At 48.0% G+C, this 19,709-nt stretch overlaps 1 protein-coding gene across 2 annotated transcripts in view; it reads left to right on the top strand.

Moving 5' to 3' along the window:
* The window catches only part of MARCHF5 (membrane associated ring-CH-type finger 5), a 390,101-nt gene that overhangs the window by 143,426 nt on the left and 226,966 nt on the right, over positions 1–19,709 (top strand). For both annotated transcript variants that reach the window (XR_015295957.1, XM_086922504.1), the window contains exon 4: positions 14,322–14,505. Coding sequence is in view for 1 of the 2 variants with exons in the window: in XM_086922504.1 (XP_086778630.1) it covers positions 14,322–14,505 (184 nt within the window). In the remaining variant the exon portion in view is untranslated. The remainder of the gene's footprint in view (positions 1–14,321; positions 14,506–19,709) is intronic.

Raw genomic sequence — 19,709 nt, 5'->3', positions numbered from 1 at the left:
GGCTTGCGATCCGGGGAAGGGGACGTGCTATCCCTACTGGCGTCCATCAGCATGTTGAAATCGCCCCCTATCGCCAGCATGTCTATGTCAGAGTGTAAAAGTGAGAGGTACAGGTCCTCAAAACAGGCCGGGGAGTAATATTCGGACCGTAGACCTCCACAAAAGCAGTTTTATGGCCATATAACAGCCCAGAGAGCAGAGCATACCTGCCCTCGCCATCAATTTTACTATTCATGAAGACAAATGGAATTCGCTTATGTATTAGAATTGCCACCCCACGCGCATATCTACTGTAACATGAACACTCTGTGAGAACCCCAGCTCCTAGCAAAGGAGGCCGTGTCCGCCTGAACCATGTGAGTCTCCTGTATAAAAAGGACATCAGTCTTATGTCTCTCAGCGTATTGCAGAACCTGTTTCCGTTTACGGGTAGAATTCAGCCCACGAACATTCCACGTCATCAGCGTCAAACTCGATGGACCAACCTGCAAACCTATCCGGGCCATAGCGTCAGATCAAGAGGTGTGAGCAATAAGCGGTCATTCAACAAGCCAACAGCATGTGCCTCGCAAGCAAACGACAATGGAAAAAAAAAGGGAACCAAAAAAAACACCCACATCCCCTCCCCCACCCACCACCCAGCCTCCCCGCACCCCGAGAGGCAGAACCCAATTAGTTTCTGAGCAACAGTGCAGAACAACAATGAACAGTGATACAAAGCATCTGGATATTCCTGCAAATTGAAGCGTGACACGCCCCAGGAAAAAGAGCAAAACACATAGGCACATGCCATGGGGGGAAGCAACGCCATCCCCCGAGCGGGCAACCCAACAGCACAAAATCGGAGATAATAGCAAGCATGAAAATCCGGATGTAACGACACACCCCATCAAACAAACATGCAACCATAGCCAGAGTGTCGCTGGCAATCAGCCCCGGCCAGAGTCAGCAAATAAGTCGGCGCTAGCTTGTGTGTCCGGCTGCTGTGGAGATGTAGGCCTGGAGCCAGAGGCCGAACCAGGACCCTGTTTGTATGAGCGGCAGAAGTCTTGAGCCATAGCCGGGGAATCAAAAATGCGGAATCTACCGTTAATGTCCACTTTTAAACGGGCAGGGTAAAGCATGCTGTATTTTAGGCCGAGATTGCGGAGCGCCGCCTTGACACTGGTGTACTTCCGTCGCGCTTCCTGCACCATCAAAGTGTAGTCAGGGAAAAAGGACAGCTTACTCCACTGCCACTGCACTTCACCCATCTCCCGTGCAGCCCGGAGGGCAGCATCGCGGTCTCGAAAGTTCATGATCCTGGCAATGATGGGCCGAGGCGGCAGCCCCGGGTTTGGCTTAGGCCCCAAGGTTCTATGAGCCCTTTCCACCACGAAGCCGGCCGTGAAAGTGTCCTTGCCGAAGAGTTAAATGAGGAGCTTCTCCACAAAGGTGTCGAACCGGCCCGTGGCAGTTGTCTCTGCCACGCCAAGGATTCGAATATTATTACGCCGGCTCTGCGCTTCAAAATCTTCATTCTTAATGGCCACGTCCTTAAGAATCTTCTCGACCCGTTCCAGCCTTTTCAGAGCCTTGGAGGACCCGTCTTACAGATCAGATATCCTGGACTCTGCTAAGCCCAGGCGCCGGTCGTGAGCCTGCACCGTGGAGCCGATGTCAGACTGTTTTTTCTCCAGACTGTCAAAGCGAGTGTCCAGCGCCTTAAAGCCGGCACGCATCTCCCCCATCAAGGCGGCCATCATGGATGTTGCGTCGCCATTATCATGTGCCCCCTGTGCACCAGGAGCCGCACCCGGAGGGGGATCAGCGGCAGGCAGTGGTGGTTTGTCAAAGTTAAGCGTCCTCTGGGCCGGGTCTTTTTTCCCCATCGCTGCAGGTGTGAGGCGGGGCCGCAGACGCAGCGACAGTGGCGGAGAGCAGGGATCAATGGTAGGGCAGGCGGTCGGTGACGACCCTCACCAGGGCAAGTGCAGTAGAGAAAGTGCAACAGGCAAATGATGTGGCCTCAGACCAGGAGAGTCAGTTCAATAAAACTTGGGCCAGACACAGTTAGCTCAACGGAGTGCCTTTGGGTCGTCTCCACGTGCTGGACGTCGCCACCTCAATCGTGGGTGTACACTGAGGAAGTGCGGTGTAGCTCCACGCGGCAGCGCAGTTGCGTGTATCAGAGGCACGGCGGGGCCGCTTAGTAGCGCCGGATAATGCTCCCAGCCCCCCCAGCAGCCGCGCAGACGGGGGCCGGCGCCCCCGACAGCCCAGCAGGGAGTTCAGCAGAGGGGGATGGGGCCGCGGCCGACAAGGCAGAGCAGGACTCACCCGGCGCTCCAGCGCAGAGGGAAGATGGCGCTGACGCCCGGAGGCCTCAGATCCCCTCCGCCGTGGTCTCTGCGTCCGGCCGCTCCTGCGGCTCAGAAATAGCTAGTCGGTGACCCGCAGTCATCCGGAGGCAGGTACTGGCCTGTGGTGTGGTCAGGAGAGCCAGTTCACATCTCCGTTTGCCGTCTTCGGGCGCCCGCTCGGAGGAGCTTCACTGCGGAGCAGCTATTCTGCTCGCCGCCGTGGCCACCATTAATATTATAGAGTTATGGTTTTTTTTGGCTTTTATGCAGTTGCCGGATAGCCCTTGTTTCTTCCCTCTACCTTTCTATGCCCCATTCAGGCCTTAAGCTTTCTGATGTGCACTCCCTTTGATCCGCTTCACAGCCACTCCATGCGGCTAATTTATCCTCAAGACAGTGTTCCTCGTTGCAATCACATCTGTCCGGTGTGTAAGTTTTCTTCAAGCTCTGTGTCAACCTGCCGTACTCGGCCTTCTATTCAGACTAGCTGGTTTTGCAGCTAGTCTGCAAAACCAGCATCTTTCTTACCTAAAGTTGTGACACCGTCCACACGGGTCAAAAGATCACCTTGTCGGAGTTCTGTCCCCTTTAAAGAGAATGAGAGAATTCACCATTTGGACCCCAAGAGAACTCTAAGCTTTTATATTGATCATATCAAGAACATCAAGTGAACGATCAGGTCTTTGTACTGCGTAGCAGTACCCTTGCGCGTTGGTAGGCGTCGTCTGCGGCTCCGCGTCCGTCGTCTGTGTCGTGGGCAACGTGATGACATTGTCAGAGTACTTAGACGCCGCCTCCGCGTGCTGACGTCAGTTCTTCTTTTTTCAGCGCCAGCAAGCGCAGATCTGGAAAAACAAGTACTTTAGTCACTTTTTGACTAGACTTTTTTGATCCCTTTTGATCATTTTCCTTCAGTCTTGCGACTCCGGACGGTGCCGATAGGGATGCCTGGTTTCAAGCCCTGTGAGGATTGCGACCGACTGATGTCAGTCACCGACCCTCACCGTCGGTGTCTCCACTGTCTCGGCGTCGACCACGACGACAAGGCCTGCCCCGACTGCCGGGCCCTGACTTCGAAAGCTAGGCGGGAGCGGGCCCGCAAGCGACTCGAACTCCGGCAGTCGGCCCCGCGCCGCGAGAGGTTCCGGTCCCACAGGAGGTTGAGTATTGGGAGAGGTCACAAGAGGACTGGACAGGTGGACTTGAGGATGCCAGTGGTCTGGACACATCACCAGACACTGGCTTTGTCTCGCCTCCTACCGTGGCTACGGTGGAGGGGGCAACCTACAGTGTGGTGTTGATGAGGGCGGCCTAGGCCCTGGGCCTTGAGCTCCCCGTCGCGGCCGTGAGGACTAACCTCCTCACCGAGGTCCTTAAACCACAGTCCAGCTCGGCCGAGCCTCTGCTGCCGTTTAATGAGGCCTTGGCTGACTTTCTTTTGGGCACTTGGTCCAGTTCGCCCGTAGATAGGAACGTGGCCCCGGGCGACCCATGTTTCCTGTCCACCCACCCCACCCCCGAAAGTCTGGTCATGAAGGCGTCCAATTCCCAGACCGCGTTCCCGTCTGCTCAGCCGGACAGGGAATCCAAGAGGTATGAGCAGTACGGCAAGAAGGTATTCTCATCCTTTAGTCTGGGACTGCGGTCTTCCAACACCGCATGCCTCTTGGGCCGCTACACCCACACTCTGTGGGACACGGTCGGCGAATTGCTGCCAGAGTGTCCGTTTGAGGTATGGGCCAAACTCGGCCAAGCCCTTGTGGAAGGACGGGATGCAGCAAAATATTCTATCCGGTGTGGGCTGGATGCCAACGACTCACTAGGTAGAGCGATGGCAACGACGGTGGCGATTCGTCGCCACGCCTGGTTGAGGTCCGCCAACTTTTCGGCCGATGTCCAGAACACACTGATGGACATGCCGTTTGATGGCCGTCGCCTTTTTGGCGACAAGGCAGACCATGCGCTTGAGCGCTTTAAGGACTCCCGGGCTACGGCCAAGTCCTTGGGCCTCTAGGCCCCGCGCCAGCAAAGGGGTGCCTTTCGCTCCTTTTGTGGCCAAGGAAGGGGCACCCCCACACGTGCTGCCAGCCACGCACCGCAGACTAACATCCAGCGAGGTGGCGGCTGTGGAATTCGCCGTGGAGGCTGTCTGGGACAACGGCGAGGCCAGTCCACACCTTCCCCCGCAGCATCCGCCTCAAAACCCTCCTAGTCCGTGCTTTTGGCCCATGTGACGCCAGTGGGGGGAAGGGTTCGCCATCACCACTCCCACGGCGCACTGTCACATCGGACAGGTGGGTGCTGCAAATCGTCCGAAGGGGCTACTCCCTCCCCTTCGAGACGACCCCTCAAGCCATGCCACCGCAACACCACCGCGTATCGGGGGATCATTTGCGGCTTCTGCAGGAGCAAGTTTCGGCCCTCTTGGCCAAGGGGGCCATCGAGCACGTTCCTGGGCCAGAAGTAGGATGTGGTTGCTACTCCCACTACTTTCTGGTACCCAAGAAGGGCAAAGGGGGCCTACGCCCTATCGTGGACCTACGGAACGTCAACGTCTTCCTCCGGAAGGAAAAGTTCAAAATGCTGACTATGGCTCAGGTCTTAGCTGCCCTGGACCCAGGAGACTGGATGGCAGCGTTGGACTTGCAGGATGCTTATTTCCACATCCACATCCCCGTCCTGCAGGTAGCCCACCGGCGCTACCTGCAGTTTACGGTAGGCCACGAGCACTTTCAGTTTACCGTGCTTCCTTTCGGCCTTACCAGTGCCCCACGGGTGTTCACGAAAGTGATGGCGGTGGTCGCAGCTCATCTGGGCAGGTTAGGGGTTTCAGTCTTCCCCTACCTCGACGACTGATTGTTGAAGGCGGGCTCGCCCCAGACAGTCGTCAGCCATCTCCAGACGACGGTAGACCTCTTGCACCAGCTGGGGTTCTCCATCAATGTGCCGAAGTCACACTTGTGTCCCTCTCAGAAGCTCCTTTTCATCCGAGTGGTTCTCGACTCGGCGCGGTTTCAGGTTTACCCACCCGAACAGCAGGTTCGGGATATACAGGCTCAGATTCCAATTTTTCAGCCTTTATCCCGAGTTTCGGTCAGGTTGACGCTGCGGCTTCTAGGGGCTGATGGCTTCCTGCATCCTTCTGGTGCATCACGCCTGTTGGCGGATGCGGGCTCTGCAGTGGGACCTGAGGTTTCAGTGGGCCCAGCATCAGGGCAGCCTGTCCGACCATGTCCTGATCTCGGAGGGCACTGCGAGACAGCTGCAGTGGTGGCTCACGGACCGCGATTGGGTCAGCGGCAGATCCCTCTCCCTTCCCCAACCGGAGTACGTAGTTGTGACGGACGTGTCCCTACAGGGCTGGGGAGTCCACATGGGAGTGGCGGAGATCAGAGGCCTCTGGTCTCTGGCGGAGTCCCGGTTCCATATCAACCTTGTGAAGCTGCGGGCGATTCGTCTAGCACTGAAGGCATTCCTCCCCCTCTGTCCGAGGGAGTGTAGTGCAGGTGTTCACGGACAACAACACCGCCATGTGGTACTGCAACAAACAGGGCGGGGTGGGGTCGTGGACCCTCTGCAAGGAGGCTCTGCGCCTTTGGCAGTGGCTGGAACATCAGGGTGTCACCCTGATGGTTCAACACTTTGCAGGTTCTCTGAACGCCAGGGCAGACTAACTCAGCCGTCGGTGCATGATGGATCACGAATGGCGTCTGAACTCGGACGTGGCGCAAGGCCTCTTTCAGCAGTGGGCAGAGCCTTGGTTAGATGTATTCGCCACCGAAGAGGAGCGCAATGTCATCAGTTCTGCGCGTTGTCATTTCCAAGGCGGCATTCGCTCGGAGACGCTTTTCGTCGCTAGTTGTACGCCTTTCCACCCATACCACTTCTGCCTAGAGTGCTGAAGAAGATCAAGCGCGACCGGGCACAAGTCATCCTTGTGGCTCCGGACTGGGCACGAAGATACTGCCATCCCGAGCTACTCAGTATGTCAGTCCATCCCCCGGTTCGTCTGCCTCTTCAGGAGGACCTTCTGTCGCAGGAGCAGGGGACGGTCCTCCACCCGAACCTGTCCAGTCTCCAACTCCATGCTTGGAGATTGAGCGGCAACAGTTGAGGCCATTTGACTTGCCTCCTGAAGTCTGTAACATCTTCTGGCAGCCAGGCGTCCCTCCACAAAGTCGGTATATGCCTGCAGGTGGAATAGATTTTTGGCATGGTGCACAGCAAAGGCTGTGGATCCTCTCTCTGCCCCTCTTTCTGAGGTTCTTCTCTTCCTTCTTTCTCTTGCCCAGCAGGGCTCTGCTCTGGGCACTATCAAGGGCTACTTTTCTGCCCTTTCATCCTTTTTAAGGCTACCTGATCAACCTTCTTTGTTCAAGTCCCCTGTTAAATGTAGGAAGGTGGATATCTGACTATGGTTACCCCCAACTTTTTGCCTAGTGTTTTGCTGGTTTTCGACATAGTTGGCCTGGGATACTGCTATTCAGGACCCCAGGCTTCCTGCTCTCTCTGTTAAAATGGACTCCATGTACCTTAGGTACATAACTAATTGGTATTGGGTCACTCTTGTAAGTCCTTGTACAGTGTACCTTAGGTACCCAGGGCATAAGTGCACCCAAGGCCTACCAGGGGCTGCAGCATGTATTATGCCACCCCTGGCTGGCCATCCAAATCTGACACAACTGGCTGATCAATCAGCTGGGGCAAGGTGGTGTAATCACCCTTTGCTTTAGATATAGTATACCTATATCTAAACCTAGAATGGACACATATACTCCTATAAGTCACTCCTATGGCAGGCCTTAACAATCCTGGAGGCAGAGTGCTTGGAATTATGTGAGATAGTGCTCTGGCATGAGCTGAGCCTGTCTACAGCTTTCGGAACCAAGTCCTTTAGCTGTTTCCATGATAACGCTATACCATATACTCTTAAGTGCATTATAACCTTGCGGTTATTGTTAACTTTGGCATAGCATTATCAAAACATGTCGAGTAAGGTGTCATACGAATTGGAATACTACCCCCTCGCCAATTCTGGCGACGGGGGTAGCATTCCACCCTTTTAGAGGGACACGACATGTACCTAACTGTGAACCCCGGTTAAAGTTAACTCGAGCCTCAGCATCACAAAATGGATGCTGCCACCACAGACACAAGTCTGACCTCCTGCTGCTGGGAGTCCTTCCAGCGAGGGAGGCTTGGACAAAGGGTTTCCTGCCTTGGGAGTTGCTAGCACCACCCCAGACAGGATTTTGTGTATTCGGTAGGACAGGGCTGAAAGGAATGAGACATACCTGGGGCATAAAAGGCGCCCTGTGCATACACCGGCTCAAACCAGTTGCTGGGGCACTCCAGCCCCAGCTCTGGCGCGAAGCCGGACAAAGGATAGGGGGTGTAACCACCCCCCTTCTTGGTCCCACCCATAGGAGGGACCTAGTGATAGTGCAGCCCCCTTTAGCAGGATAAAGGTAGGAGCTGGTTCCATTCCAAATCAGATTAATCCTGACTTGAAACTCTACAAGAAGAAACTCTGGACTTCGACATTCTGCCACAGAAGACTGAAGAAATCTCCCTTGTGGGCAAGGAGTGTCCACCCTGCACAAGCAGGCACCATCAAGCGTCCAGCAGCTTCACTTTGTCGTCTTCCTTCGAGGATCCAGACTTCAGAGCCCGACGAGACCCGGATTCCCAGACCTCTCCGACCTCAATTCACATCTGCAGCACAGCTGAGATCCGTGGGTGCGACGAGACACGTGGGACTGGCCATCTTGGAGAAACTGCACTTCGCTTCCAGCACGACTTCTGAGGTAACCTCGACGAAGTGCTTTGGGGATTGAGAAGCCCCAGCTCCTGCACCGAAGACCAGCCCTCCAGCATCCATGAGATCTGCGTGGGGCCCTTCTGCCTGTTTGCTGCTCGACGCGTTATCTGGTCACTTGCCGGCTGGCTAGTGGCCTCCTAGACAACGATCCACGACATAAACACTGCTGGTCTGGTTGCTCCAGACTGGCCCTTGCTTCCCTGCAAAGGAGAAGCACCCCGGACCCTCCTGGTCCGCACCGGACTCCTTTTCCACTCACCGCGTGGGTTGCCTTTGCCAAGGCCTGGTGACGCCGAATCCGAAACAAACACCGCTGACAGCGAGAGCCTGTGTGGGACAGCTCGTGCCTCCATCCTGGTCGTCGAAGACACCTCCCTGGTCCACGTGGCTGCAGAGTCAAGCATCCACTCTTCACCTGATCACGACGACAGCATCTGGTTCCTTCCTGGTTCCACTCCAGTCACTGGCTAGTGACTTTGAACATTGTCCCCTCTGCTTTCATGTCTTCAGCATTCCTGATCCACCCTTGGATCACACCGGACATCTTCCTCCTGGTCGCCTGCAGCATCTTTTCTTTCAGGCTCCATAGACTTCAACGCAGAAACCCGACACAACTTCGCACCTGTGCACCCGCAGCCCGTGGGTGAGGTAACCAGAGCATTTCGGTGCTCAAGGGTAGATTGACTCTCCTAGTGTCCAGTTTCACAGTCGTTTTAGTCCTAACTAGTCAGGATTGTCCGTACTCACCTTTTTCTTGAACTGTACTGTCCATAGACGTTTTTACGCATCTCGCGTGTGAGTTCGCACTCTGCACACGCGTTCCGTGGGCCTCCTATTACTTACCTAAAGTTAGGGTAGTGTAGTCCCAGCGATCCTACAGCCTCTGGACCGCTCCATTCCTTCTATCGAATTCCTTATACCACTTGTTTAGTATATGGTTTGTTGCGCCCCTAGAGCAACATTGTAACTTGTGCAACTTAACGTATTTTTCTTAAGAGTCTTGTCATGTGCTTAGTCCTCTAATCTCATAAAGTGTTCAGAGGTGTTTTTAGTCAATAAATATCTTGTTTATTTTCATAACTACCTGTGTGGTGTCCTTTCATTTGGTATTCAAAGAGGTTATATGTGGTAAAACAGCTGGCTTCACATGCCAAAAGAGTTTAGCCTAAGACTGCTTTGTCCATGCTACCATTAGGTTAGCTGGTCTATAAGGTTGACTTACATCCAATCACCATAAGGGTTGTCTGGACTGATACAAGGTGGTCACTAGAATTAGTGAACATCATATATCAGGCCAACTTCTCACATTAATTGATTACTTAAGGGCATCACACACACTTTTCCACCGGTTCCCTTCGTGATGCCTCAGTGGGACTTGAACCTGGTTCTTACTTTTCTGATGTGCGCTCCCTTTGAGCCACTTCACAACTGTCCTATCCGCCTTCTTACCTTGAAGACTGCTTTCCTGGTTGCCATCACCTCTGCCAGGAGAGTGAGTGAGCTCCAGGCTCTATCCTCTAAACCTCCTTTCCTTTCTGTCCCTCCGGACAAGGTTGTGTTGCAGACAAAGCCCTCTTTCCCGCCCAAGGTAGTCACAGCCTTCCACATCGGGCAGTCCATCACCTTGCCCACCTTCTTTCCGCCTCCGCATCCCTCAAAGGAGGAAGAGCGGCTCCACCGTCTGGACCGAAAATGTGCGCTTTCATTCTATTTGGATTGCACCGGCCACTTCCGAGTGGATGACCAACTCTTTGTTGGTTACGTGGGCGCTAAGAAGGGATGGGCGGTGCACAAACGGACCATCTCTTGGTGGATCGTGTTGTGCATCCAAGCGCGCTACTCCTTGGCTAAAAAGGAACCTCCTGCTGGGCTGAGGGCCCATTCCACTCTGGCAATGGCGACTACTACTGCCCTGGGCCGGGGAGTCCCCTTGCAGGACATTTGTCAGGCAGCTACCTGGGCCTCGCTGCACACGTTCGCAAGACACTACTGCCTGGACAGCCAAGTCCGGAGGGATGGCTTCTTTGGCCGTTCCGTCCTCCAGGATTTTCTGGTGTGATTATTGGTTCGCAGACCCACCAATGGGGTTGGTATTGCTGGGGTATCTATTCTAAGGTAAGGAATCTATCACTAGCGTGTCTCTTTCAGATGCACAAGTTACTACTTGTGTGACAATATATCTGTAAGAGACATTAGTTAGTGATAGATTCCTTACCGACTCACCCATCCTCTCCGTTCTGCGAACCGATATCTAGGGTTAAGGTCTTCCCCTTTCAGGGCCCTAGTTTCAATGGCACCAGTGGTGGTTTTTAGCATAGCTCTGCGTTTCTGGCGCGGAAAAGCTGTGTCTAGGAACTACGGATCACCACTGGGTATGGGCTCCCAAGCAGTAAGGCCAAACCCTGCCTTAAATTGTATCACAAAACAAATGCCAATACTGCCAATTTTGAGTTCTAGAATATTATTTCATTCTTTACATACAAATAAAACACTATGTAAGAGGAATTCTAATCATAGGATCAATCTTTTCAATTTTGCATTTTATTTGCACTTTTCTTATTTCATTTATTTTTAAACATTTCGATATTTCAACAAGATATTTTGAAACACATCCCAAAAACAAACATAATATTAATTCTCTCTTCGAGCCTCATTCATACTCCTTCATACTAGAGAACTTTTCCATACATACTCAAAACATTAATCCAATTAGCAATCTAAAACAACAAGCAACTATATTTTTTTATACAATTTATATACAATTTTTGAACAAGAAACCATAGAATCTCATTTAAAGGTATAAATCACTGTAGTCAAAATGTTGTTCAGTTTTCTTATGGTTTCAATGTGACGACGTTAAATAGGAAGGTGTACGCGTTTCGAACTCTAAGTGTAGAGTTCTCGTCAGGACCATAGACTGTGAATGGAAACCAGGGGAACCTCTGTTAGAATGCGATATTTATGTCACAGAAGCTGATTTGGGCTCTACACCCGATTCTCTGCTTCTTACCTCTCTAAATGTCAGTTGGGATGTGCTTCCTAGATTCACCAACGTCCGCGGAGCGGGACCACCTATATGACAAATACACACGCTATTTAAATTGTCAAGCTGCAGGCGTTCAATGTCGGGCACGCTCTGAGGCATACTTACTTAAAGGATTTGCCTTTTCATTTCTTTCTGTGAAAGACAAGGATGGAAATGTATGAGGGGGCTGATCTCTATTTTGTGACTAGCCACGCAGTCCAAATGCAAGAAGTTTTAAATCTTACCAGACTGTTGTAACTGGTTCTCAGACGCTGTGCATGGGAGAATCGACTGAGTACCTTTCAAGGTTGACAGTGCGCCTGAAAAAAATCGGAGGAGGGTGAGCATCTCCTTATCCGTTTCGATGTTATGAAGGCTTAAAGATCAGTTAAAGCTCCTTTCAGCTATCTAATAAATCATACCTTTCATTTGTGGCGTGTTCTGGCCGGATCCCGTCTCACGATCTGAGACGTGCAGCTCTATGACGCTATTATTTCCTGTTTCCTGGTGTCACATGACTTAATGATGAAATGCGGGCGCCATCTTTGTGTGGTTAATGTCGCTCTATTCTCTGTGAGCATATATTAAATTAGCGTGATGTTATGTATCCTTTGAATTCAATATTCTTGGTTGGCGAATAGTTACAAATGAAGCTGTGAGCTTTTAGACAATTTCTTTGCATTGTGACAAATTATCATATGGAATCCTTCTGCGGGGGCCATCTTAAATAGGTAAACTCTCCAATGGATCGTGTGCTGGATTATAATCTTTTTTTTATTTTATGTCTGATGCTGGGCCATACCGGTACACATATATACTCATATTTATAATTTGAACATCTCGGAAAGTTCATTTAATCCCTTTGCGGCTGTGTTAAATCTTACGATCATCATTGCTTCTTTTTTCGAAAGTTTTGCATCCAGATCCCCTCCTCTTGGATCTTGTTCAACTTTTGTGATTACAGTCCATCGCAGTTCATTATCTCCGTGATTTTTCATTTGCCAATGGTTGACCAATGGGGCATTTGGTACCTTTCGTTTTATCCTTGATTTGTGTTGCTGGATTCTTAAACGGATCTCTTGGTTATTCTAGAACTCAAAATTGGCAGTATTGGCATTTGTTTAGTGTCTAGGAACTGACGTCCGCACGCGGAGGTGGCGTCTAAGTACTCCGACGACGTCATCACATCGACGGACGCAGAGCCGCAGACGACGCCTACCGACGCGCAAGGGTACTGCTACGCAAACTTTTCCGTATCCAGTCTGACGCCTGGGGATATTCTAAGGTAAGGTATCTATCACTAACTAATGTCTCTTACAGATATATTGTTACACAAGTAGTAACTTGTGCTTTAAGGTTTAATTACCTGAAATCTCACCAGGAGTGTCAAAGCATTTTTAAGAGAATCTGAAGTGTTCAAGACTGTTCAAAAACACCAAGGACTTATGGCTTGTCAAGAAATAAGACTATACCAAGAGTTGATCAAAATCTCAACCTCACAACAAAAGTTTAATTTAATACTCCATCTCCGCAGCCACGCTGCCATCCATCCAGTTGGTACATCCATGGGCAAGGTGCACCTAACAAAAAAAAAAAAACATGGTCCTGACCCATTTGTAATTCAGCACCCACTGGAAGGAGCCATCAACTACAAACAGTTATGTAAAAAGCAGATGCAACTAGAAGCATGCTTTGTAGGCTGTGAACTATAATCCTAGAAATTGAAAGCGCTGACACACATTAAGATTAAGGCATCAGCAGGAGCATGGCTGTCAGAAGGTGATGCAGGCCGACTTTAGCAAGACATTCCCTGGCTTGGAAGCAGATGCTGGAACTACCACAGGAGCGGTGCGAGTAGAAAGATGCCAAAAGAGCCGGCAACCACAAATGGCAATGCAGACAACTAATAGCCCAGCTCTCCTCTACACATGTACTTCATTGATAAATGCAGGAAGCACTTACCTATTTTTGCTCATTAGATATTAAAAACAACCTCGTTTTCAACTGTCTTTTTCCTACTCTCAGTGGTAGCAGGTTTGCTGTTAGGAGCTCTGCGGTTGCTTTGGCTGACCCTGCCTAACCCTATTTCGGTGATGCATCCATTTTTTGAAACATTAGTATTTGAGCCTAAAGGCCACTCAAAGGAATCCTGGTGCTTCGATAAGATGCAGAGAAGAGGGCAAAGAGCGGGATAGCACATAAGATTCTAGCGAAGGAGGGCCAGTAGGAGCCTACATTTAAAAGGTGTTTTTAATGTCTTTTTTTGTATGTTATGCTTTCTGATGCTATATATTATGGTCCTACTTATCTTTAATGTATGATATAACTAAACACATTGACTGTAAAGCGCTTTGATACCCGCATGGGTCTTGTCCGCACTCTATAAAACTTTCTAAATAAATACATCTGAATGCACCACCTTAGAGTGGGGAGAGGTGTTGTGTATTATTTTCTATTTGTACTGTCATTGCAGTTTCCTACTTACATTCCCTTGTCAACTTTTGTGATACCTTTGTCTGCATTACTAGTGAGTCAGACACACAGGGATAGGGTTGATGGCTGGTTAGACAGAAATAGTCACTGTAATGAAGAGAGGAGGGAAACGTGGAATGTTGCGAGTAAGGGAAATGCAGAGGAGTCCCAATTTTTACAGATGAGATCAAGAGTTTCAACTGACATACATAGGCTTCAGAGAGCTCTAATTACATGTAAATAACGTGGTTTAAAGCACATTTCTTAGTCTTAGTTGAAAGGTTGATGCCCTGGGTGAGGGCTTAATTATGGCATACTTTAGTAAGGTCTGTATTCTATAGATTTCTTCACCCCCCACCCACCCTCCACCGATACACGGGATGGTTACATCTTTTAAGTCCTGGATCGAGCAAGCAGGGAAGTCTAACTTTAAAAGTAGCTTATTCTGAAAGTTGTAAAGTTTATTTTGCTGGGATTTTCGAAATACATATTTTAAAAATAATTTAGTGAATTTTGTGCAAGTTGTAGATATCTGCAATATGTTTATGGTGATTTATTTTGTTAAAACTTACAGTAATTCCTTTTCTGACCATTAATTAAAGTTCTCAAGGTGTGATTACAGAAATTGCTCTGCAATTGATGTTAATTCTTTAATGTTTAGGTTGTAGGTCATAAAGAAGGTCTTGATGTCATGGAAAGAGCTGATCCGTTATTCCTTTTGATCGGTCTCCCTACAATACCAGTGATGTTGATCTTGGGAAAGATGATTCGTTGGGAGGATTATGTACTAAGATTGTGGCGGAAATACTCAAATAAATTACAGATTTTGAACAGTATATTTCCAGGTAAATATTTTGGTTTATTGTTTTTGTTTTGGAAAGTGTCATACTCTCAGTTTTTAAATTTGCTTTATAGGTAAATTGCAATTGCATACATACTGTTAGGATACGGTGTGCCATTTAGCTCATTCATTTGTGCTGTGCTCCAAGAAAGATGAATCCTGCTTCTTAATCGTCTTATAAAGAGTACACCATCCTAATTGAGGTATTTATTTTAACCCTTGTGGTTTGCAGTTTTGGAACTACAGCTGCAAGTAATCATTTCCTTTAACGTTGAGGCTTTAGTATTTATTTTAACTTTAGAACCAGCCTTTGATTTCGTCATGAGTTATATCTTTTCCGCCATTGGAAGGTATATTTTCTGAAGTGTGTGTGTGTGTGTGTGTGTGTGTGTGTGTGTGTGTGTGTGTGTGTATGTGAGATAGTCAGTGGGAAAAAAAACAAAGGTTAAAGCTTAGTTCTAGTTAGGAAAACATATTTTCCCTATACAAACCAAGTTTAAACTACTCAAACTTTAAAAATTCTAAAGTTATAGTTATAACTTCTACTTACAACTCCTCCACCACCTTCAAATTATTATAAGTAGTGGACCTTGTTACATGCTCTTTTCAGCTTGCTAACCAGACAACACTATCTAGCCACTCTACAATGAATTGTGTTGTGACAATGTCATTATAGAAGTTGTAAGTGTTTTTATGAATGTTATGATTTTGCATGCTAGAAGTGATGTAGTATGCAAGGGTATAAGCAGTGTATGGAAAAGGCATGAGTTATAGTTAATGTAGTGCGACGAGTGAGGTGACAAGTTTGTGTTCGGAGGGGTGCAGCATAATAATTTGAAGGTGGTGCGCAAATTATAAATTATTGAATTTATAATGATAACTTTAAAGTTTTTAAATGTTTGTGTATTTTAAGTTGAGTTTGTATAGAAAAAATACATAAGGTATTACTAAGTTATCCTTAGCTTTTTTCATTGTGTGTTAATGGTTTTTATTTTTAATAAAATTTGTTTCAAATTGCTGTGTGGCGTGTCAATGATTGAGTGTTGTAAAGTGGAGTGTAGTACAGTACAATGAAGGAGCGTGTCATAGAGTCTAGTGTCATAGAGTGGAATATTATAGAGTAGTGGAGTGATGTAGCATACAATGACGTGATGTGGAGTATTGTTGAGTGGAGTGGTGTGTTGTACAGTGTAGTGGCATGTCAAACAGTAAAGCTGAGTGTTCTGGAGTGGCATGGACTGGAGTGTCATGAAATAGTGTGGTGGAGTGACATAGAGTAGAGTGGCATAGAGTGTAGCAAACTGTTGTGGAGTAGTGTCGTATAGTTCATTGATGAGTGTAGTGTTGTGCAGTAGAGTGGCGGAGAGTCTCGTACAGTGTAGTGTTAGAGAGTGGAATATCATTATTTGTGAGAACACAGTGAATGATATAGTGGCGAGTAATAGTGTTGTCTAGTTAGCAAACTGAAAACAGTGTGTACCGAGGTCCTCTACTTATAATAATTCGAAGGTGGTGGATACATTGTAAAGGAAAGTTATAACTATAACTTTAGAATTTTGAAAGTTTGTGTAGTTTAAACTTGGCTTGTATAGGGAAATACGTTTTACGAACTACAACTGAGTGTTAACCTTTGTTTTTTTTCATTGCATTTCAATGTTTCTTTAAAAGTTTTAATAAAAATGTTTCAAACCATAGAAACCACTGTCGCAAGTGGAGAGTAATGTGGAGTGGCGTACAGTACAGTGGAGGAGAGTGTTGTGAAGTTTCTTGTCATAGACTGAAGTATTGTAGCTTGGAATTGAGTAGAGTGTAGTAGTGTATCGTACAATGTAGTAAAATGTTATATAGTATAGTGGCATGGTGTCTTATATATTTGAGTCAAGTATCGTAGACTGGAGCAGCGAGTTGTACAACGGAATGGCTTGTTGAACCGTACAGTAGGGTGTCATAGACTGTCCTAAAGTGGAGTACGGTGAAGCAGAGTGTCACAGAGTGGAGTATCGTCAAGTGGAGTGTCATGGAGTACAGTGAAGGAGAGTGTTGTATAATGGGGTGCAGTGTCATATAGTGGAGTGCAGTGTCATATAGTGGAGTGGTGTATCTTAGAGAGGCATGTCAATTGTCATACAGTGGCGTAGAGTGTAGAACAGTGTTGTGGAGTTGCATACAGTGAAATAGTGTCGGACAGTGGAGCAGCATAGAGCGGAGCATAGTACACTGGTGTAGAGTTGGATAAAGTATATTAGAATGGAGTATAGTGGAGCGAGGTAGTGTAAAGTGGAGTAAAATGACAGAGGGGAGTGGCGTCTCATAGACAATAGTGGCATGTAGGGAAGTGTCATGGCATTCAGTCTAGTAAAGTGTCATAAATTGGAGTATCATATTGCACAGCAGTGTAGTGGGGTGTCATGCAGTATTGGAAAGTTTTTGGACCACAGTAGAGTAGAGAGGCATACAGTCTAGTTGATTTTTGTGGAGTGGTGTACATTTTAGTATGTTAGAGAGTGGTACAGTGAAATGGCATAAAGTGTTATACAGCACAATGGCATTGTGTGGCATGGAGTAGAGTAAAGTGGGGTGCAGTGGCATACAAAGAGTTGCGTATAGTGGACTAGAATATCGTAGAGTGGAGTAGTGTTATACAGTGCCATACAGTATAGTACAGTGTTGTACAGTTGAGTAAGGGGTATAGACAGGAGTAAAGTGTTGTAGAGTGGCATACAGTTTGTAAAGTGTTGTAGAGTGGAGTTGCATAAAGTACAGTTGTGTATGAAACAGTTGAGCTAGAGTTGATTGTAGTATAGTAGCGTGGAGAGAGGTAAAGTATTGTACAGTGGAGTAGGGTGGAGTGGTGTAACGTAGTACAATAGAGTGTATTGGTGTGTAGTAGAGTAAAGTGACATGAAGTGAAAAGTACTGGCGTAGCGTAGGTAGGCAATTCGTAATAGTTTGAGTGGGGTCTCATACAGAAGAGTGAAGTTGTGTCATATAGAAAAGTGTTATATAGTGGAAGAGTGTTGTACATTGGAGTGTATGGGAATTGAGTGGAGTATAGAGCTGGACAGTGGAGTGTACAAGGATAGAATGGAGTTGAATGTCGTAGATTGCCATTAAGTGTAGTAGACTTTTATAGAGTGGACTTTTATAGACGAGAATGCCATACAATGGAGTGGCGTAAAGTGGCGTGGTGTACACTATAGTGGCGTAGAGTGTATTACCCGTGAAGTGGAGTAGTATACAGTGAAATACTGTACAGTGGAGTGTAGAAGAGTGGAGTGGCAAACAGTGGTGTAGGGTACGGTGGATTAGCATAGAGTGGGGTGGCATAGATTGAAGTGGTGTAGCGTAGGAAACTATTGAAGTGGTGTCTTATACAGTAGAGTGCAGGACTCTAATATAGTGTTGAAAACTGTAGTAGAGTGGAGGAGAGTGTTGCAGAATAGAGTGTACCTCAATAGTTCGTTTTTTAAATAATTATTTCTATTAAACATATACCAAGCAGGATAAGGTGATCATACATTAGAATTGAATGACACTAAATACATGAGATCCCACCTTGACATGTGCACCCAAAACTGAAGGTATGGATATAAAACCGCAGTAGAATTGCCAACATCTACAACCCTGCCTAATGTAGCTAATCGCTAATACCCCGGCCCATCCATTTGTCCTCAACAACAGGGCCCTTAATAACCCCTGTACATCACCCACTGCCCCCATATCTTTTCCCATTTCCATGGGCAACCCTGTCTTCCAATCTAACACCCGCTGGGATTGCTCTGCCCCCCAGGCCCTAGCCATATTCCTTTTTGCTATTACGGCTGCAACCATCAGCCATGTTTTAAGATATTGTGGCCATGCTGCCTCCCCAGGCACACAGAGTATGTGCCGTCGGCCCTCTAGTGGAGTGGTCTGGCCCACCACTTCAGACATGATTCATGCTATCTTCCCCAATATTGCTGGATTTTTGGACAGGCCCACAGAATGTGGAAAAATGATCCCACCTCCCTGAAGGTTCTAGAGGAATAGGATCTATGGAGAACACTAAGCTGTATGAGGCGGAAACGTGCCCTTATGGCAACCTCCCTGGGGCTCTGCACTGCCTCAGCCCAATCAACGTCCTCCAGCAATCCTACATCTGCCTTCCATGCTTTCCGCAGGGTGCCCAGTGGGTCAGGCGTATTACTCATAGTCTTTTGATAAATCAAGGAAGTGCCCTTCTCTGACATTAGATCTAGCAAAAGCCTATCTTCTAAAGGTGCATATTCTGGCAGCTGTTCGCCCTCGGATGTGAGCCAGCAGCGCTTGTCCCAGCTGTAAATAGCAAGACCTGTCCGCTGCAGACATTTGATATTCTGTTTGTAAGTCTTCAAAGGAAATAATGGCCTGACCTCTCCAGACCTCTCCAGACGTCCCCAAGATGTTCAATTCCAAGCAAGCCTCATTTTCTGAATCCTTTCAGGTTCCCCACCTCAGTCATTAATTGTGACCAGTTGGGCAGCCCAGTAGTATTTTCTAATATTCAGGATCACAAGGCCCCCGTCAAATACTCCTCTCTGTAGCTTATGCAGGGCTATCCTGGAGCTACCTCCATTCAATAGCATTTTCCAAATTTCACTATCCACCTTACTTAAAGAAATCAACCTGCAGTCTGTAGCGCTTGTTCTGTAGGACATATAAACAAGGCAATGACTTCATTTTAATCAGGGCAGCCCTTCCCATCAGGGACCATGGTAACTGTTGGCAATGTGTTAACCTACTCCTGCAGTTAGATACACTGCGGAAAGATGTATCTGCTAGGAACTCGTATCCATTCCTCTATATTTGTATACCCTGGTATTTTAACGTATCCTTTACTAGAAGGGATTTCCCGCTCATCGGAAGGGACAGAGCGGATCTGGACAAAGGAAACAGGAGGGATTTGTCTTAATAGATTTAGTACCCAGAATAAGTGCCAAACAGTTGAAAGATGTGGAGCAGCCTGCCTACAGTAAAATGGGGCCCGTGGTGTATAGTGCTAGGTAATCGGCATATCATGAGATTTTCTTTCCTCCCAGCCACCCTCTCCCATTATGCCCACCACCAACTGGTCGTGTTGGACCCATGCAGCTAGTGGCGCCAATGCATAAAGCATAGGGGACAAGGGGCATCCCTGTTTCGTACCCTGATGGGGGGGCAAAGGGGAGGGATACTGTCCCATTCGCCCGC

This window comes from Lissotriton vulgaris, chromosome 5, assembly GCF_964263255.1.
Source record: "Lissotriton vulgaris chromosome 5, aLisVul1.2, whole genome shotgun sequence".
NCBI lineage: Eukaryota > Metazoa > Chordata > Amphibia > Caudata > Salamandridae > Lissotriton > Lissotriton vulgaris.
The sequence above is the reverse complement of the archived record's forward strand: the minus strand, read 5'-3'. Positions and strand labels throughout refer to the sequence as shown.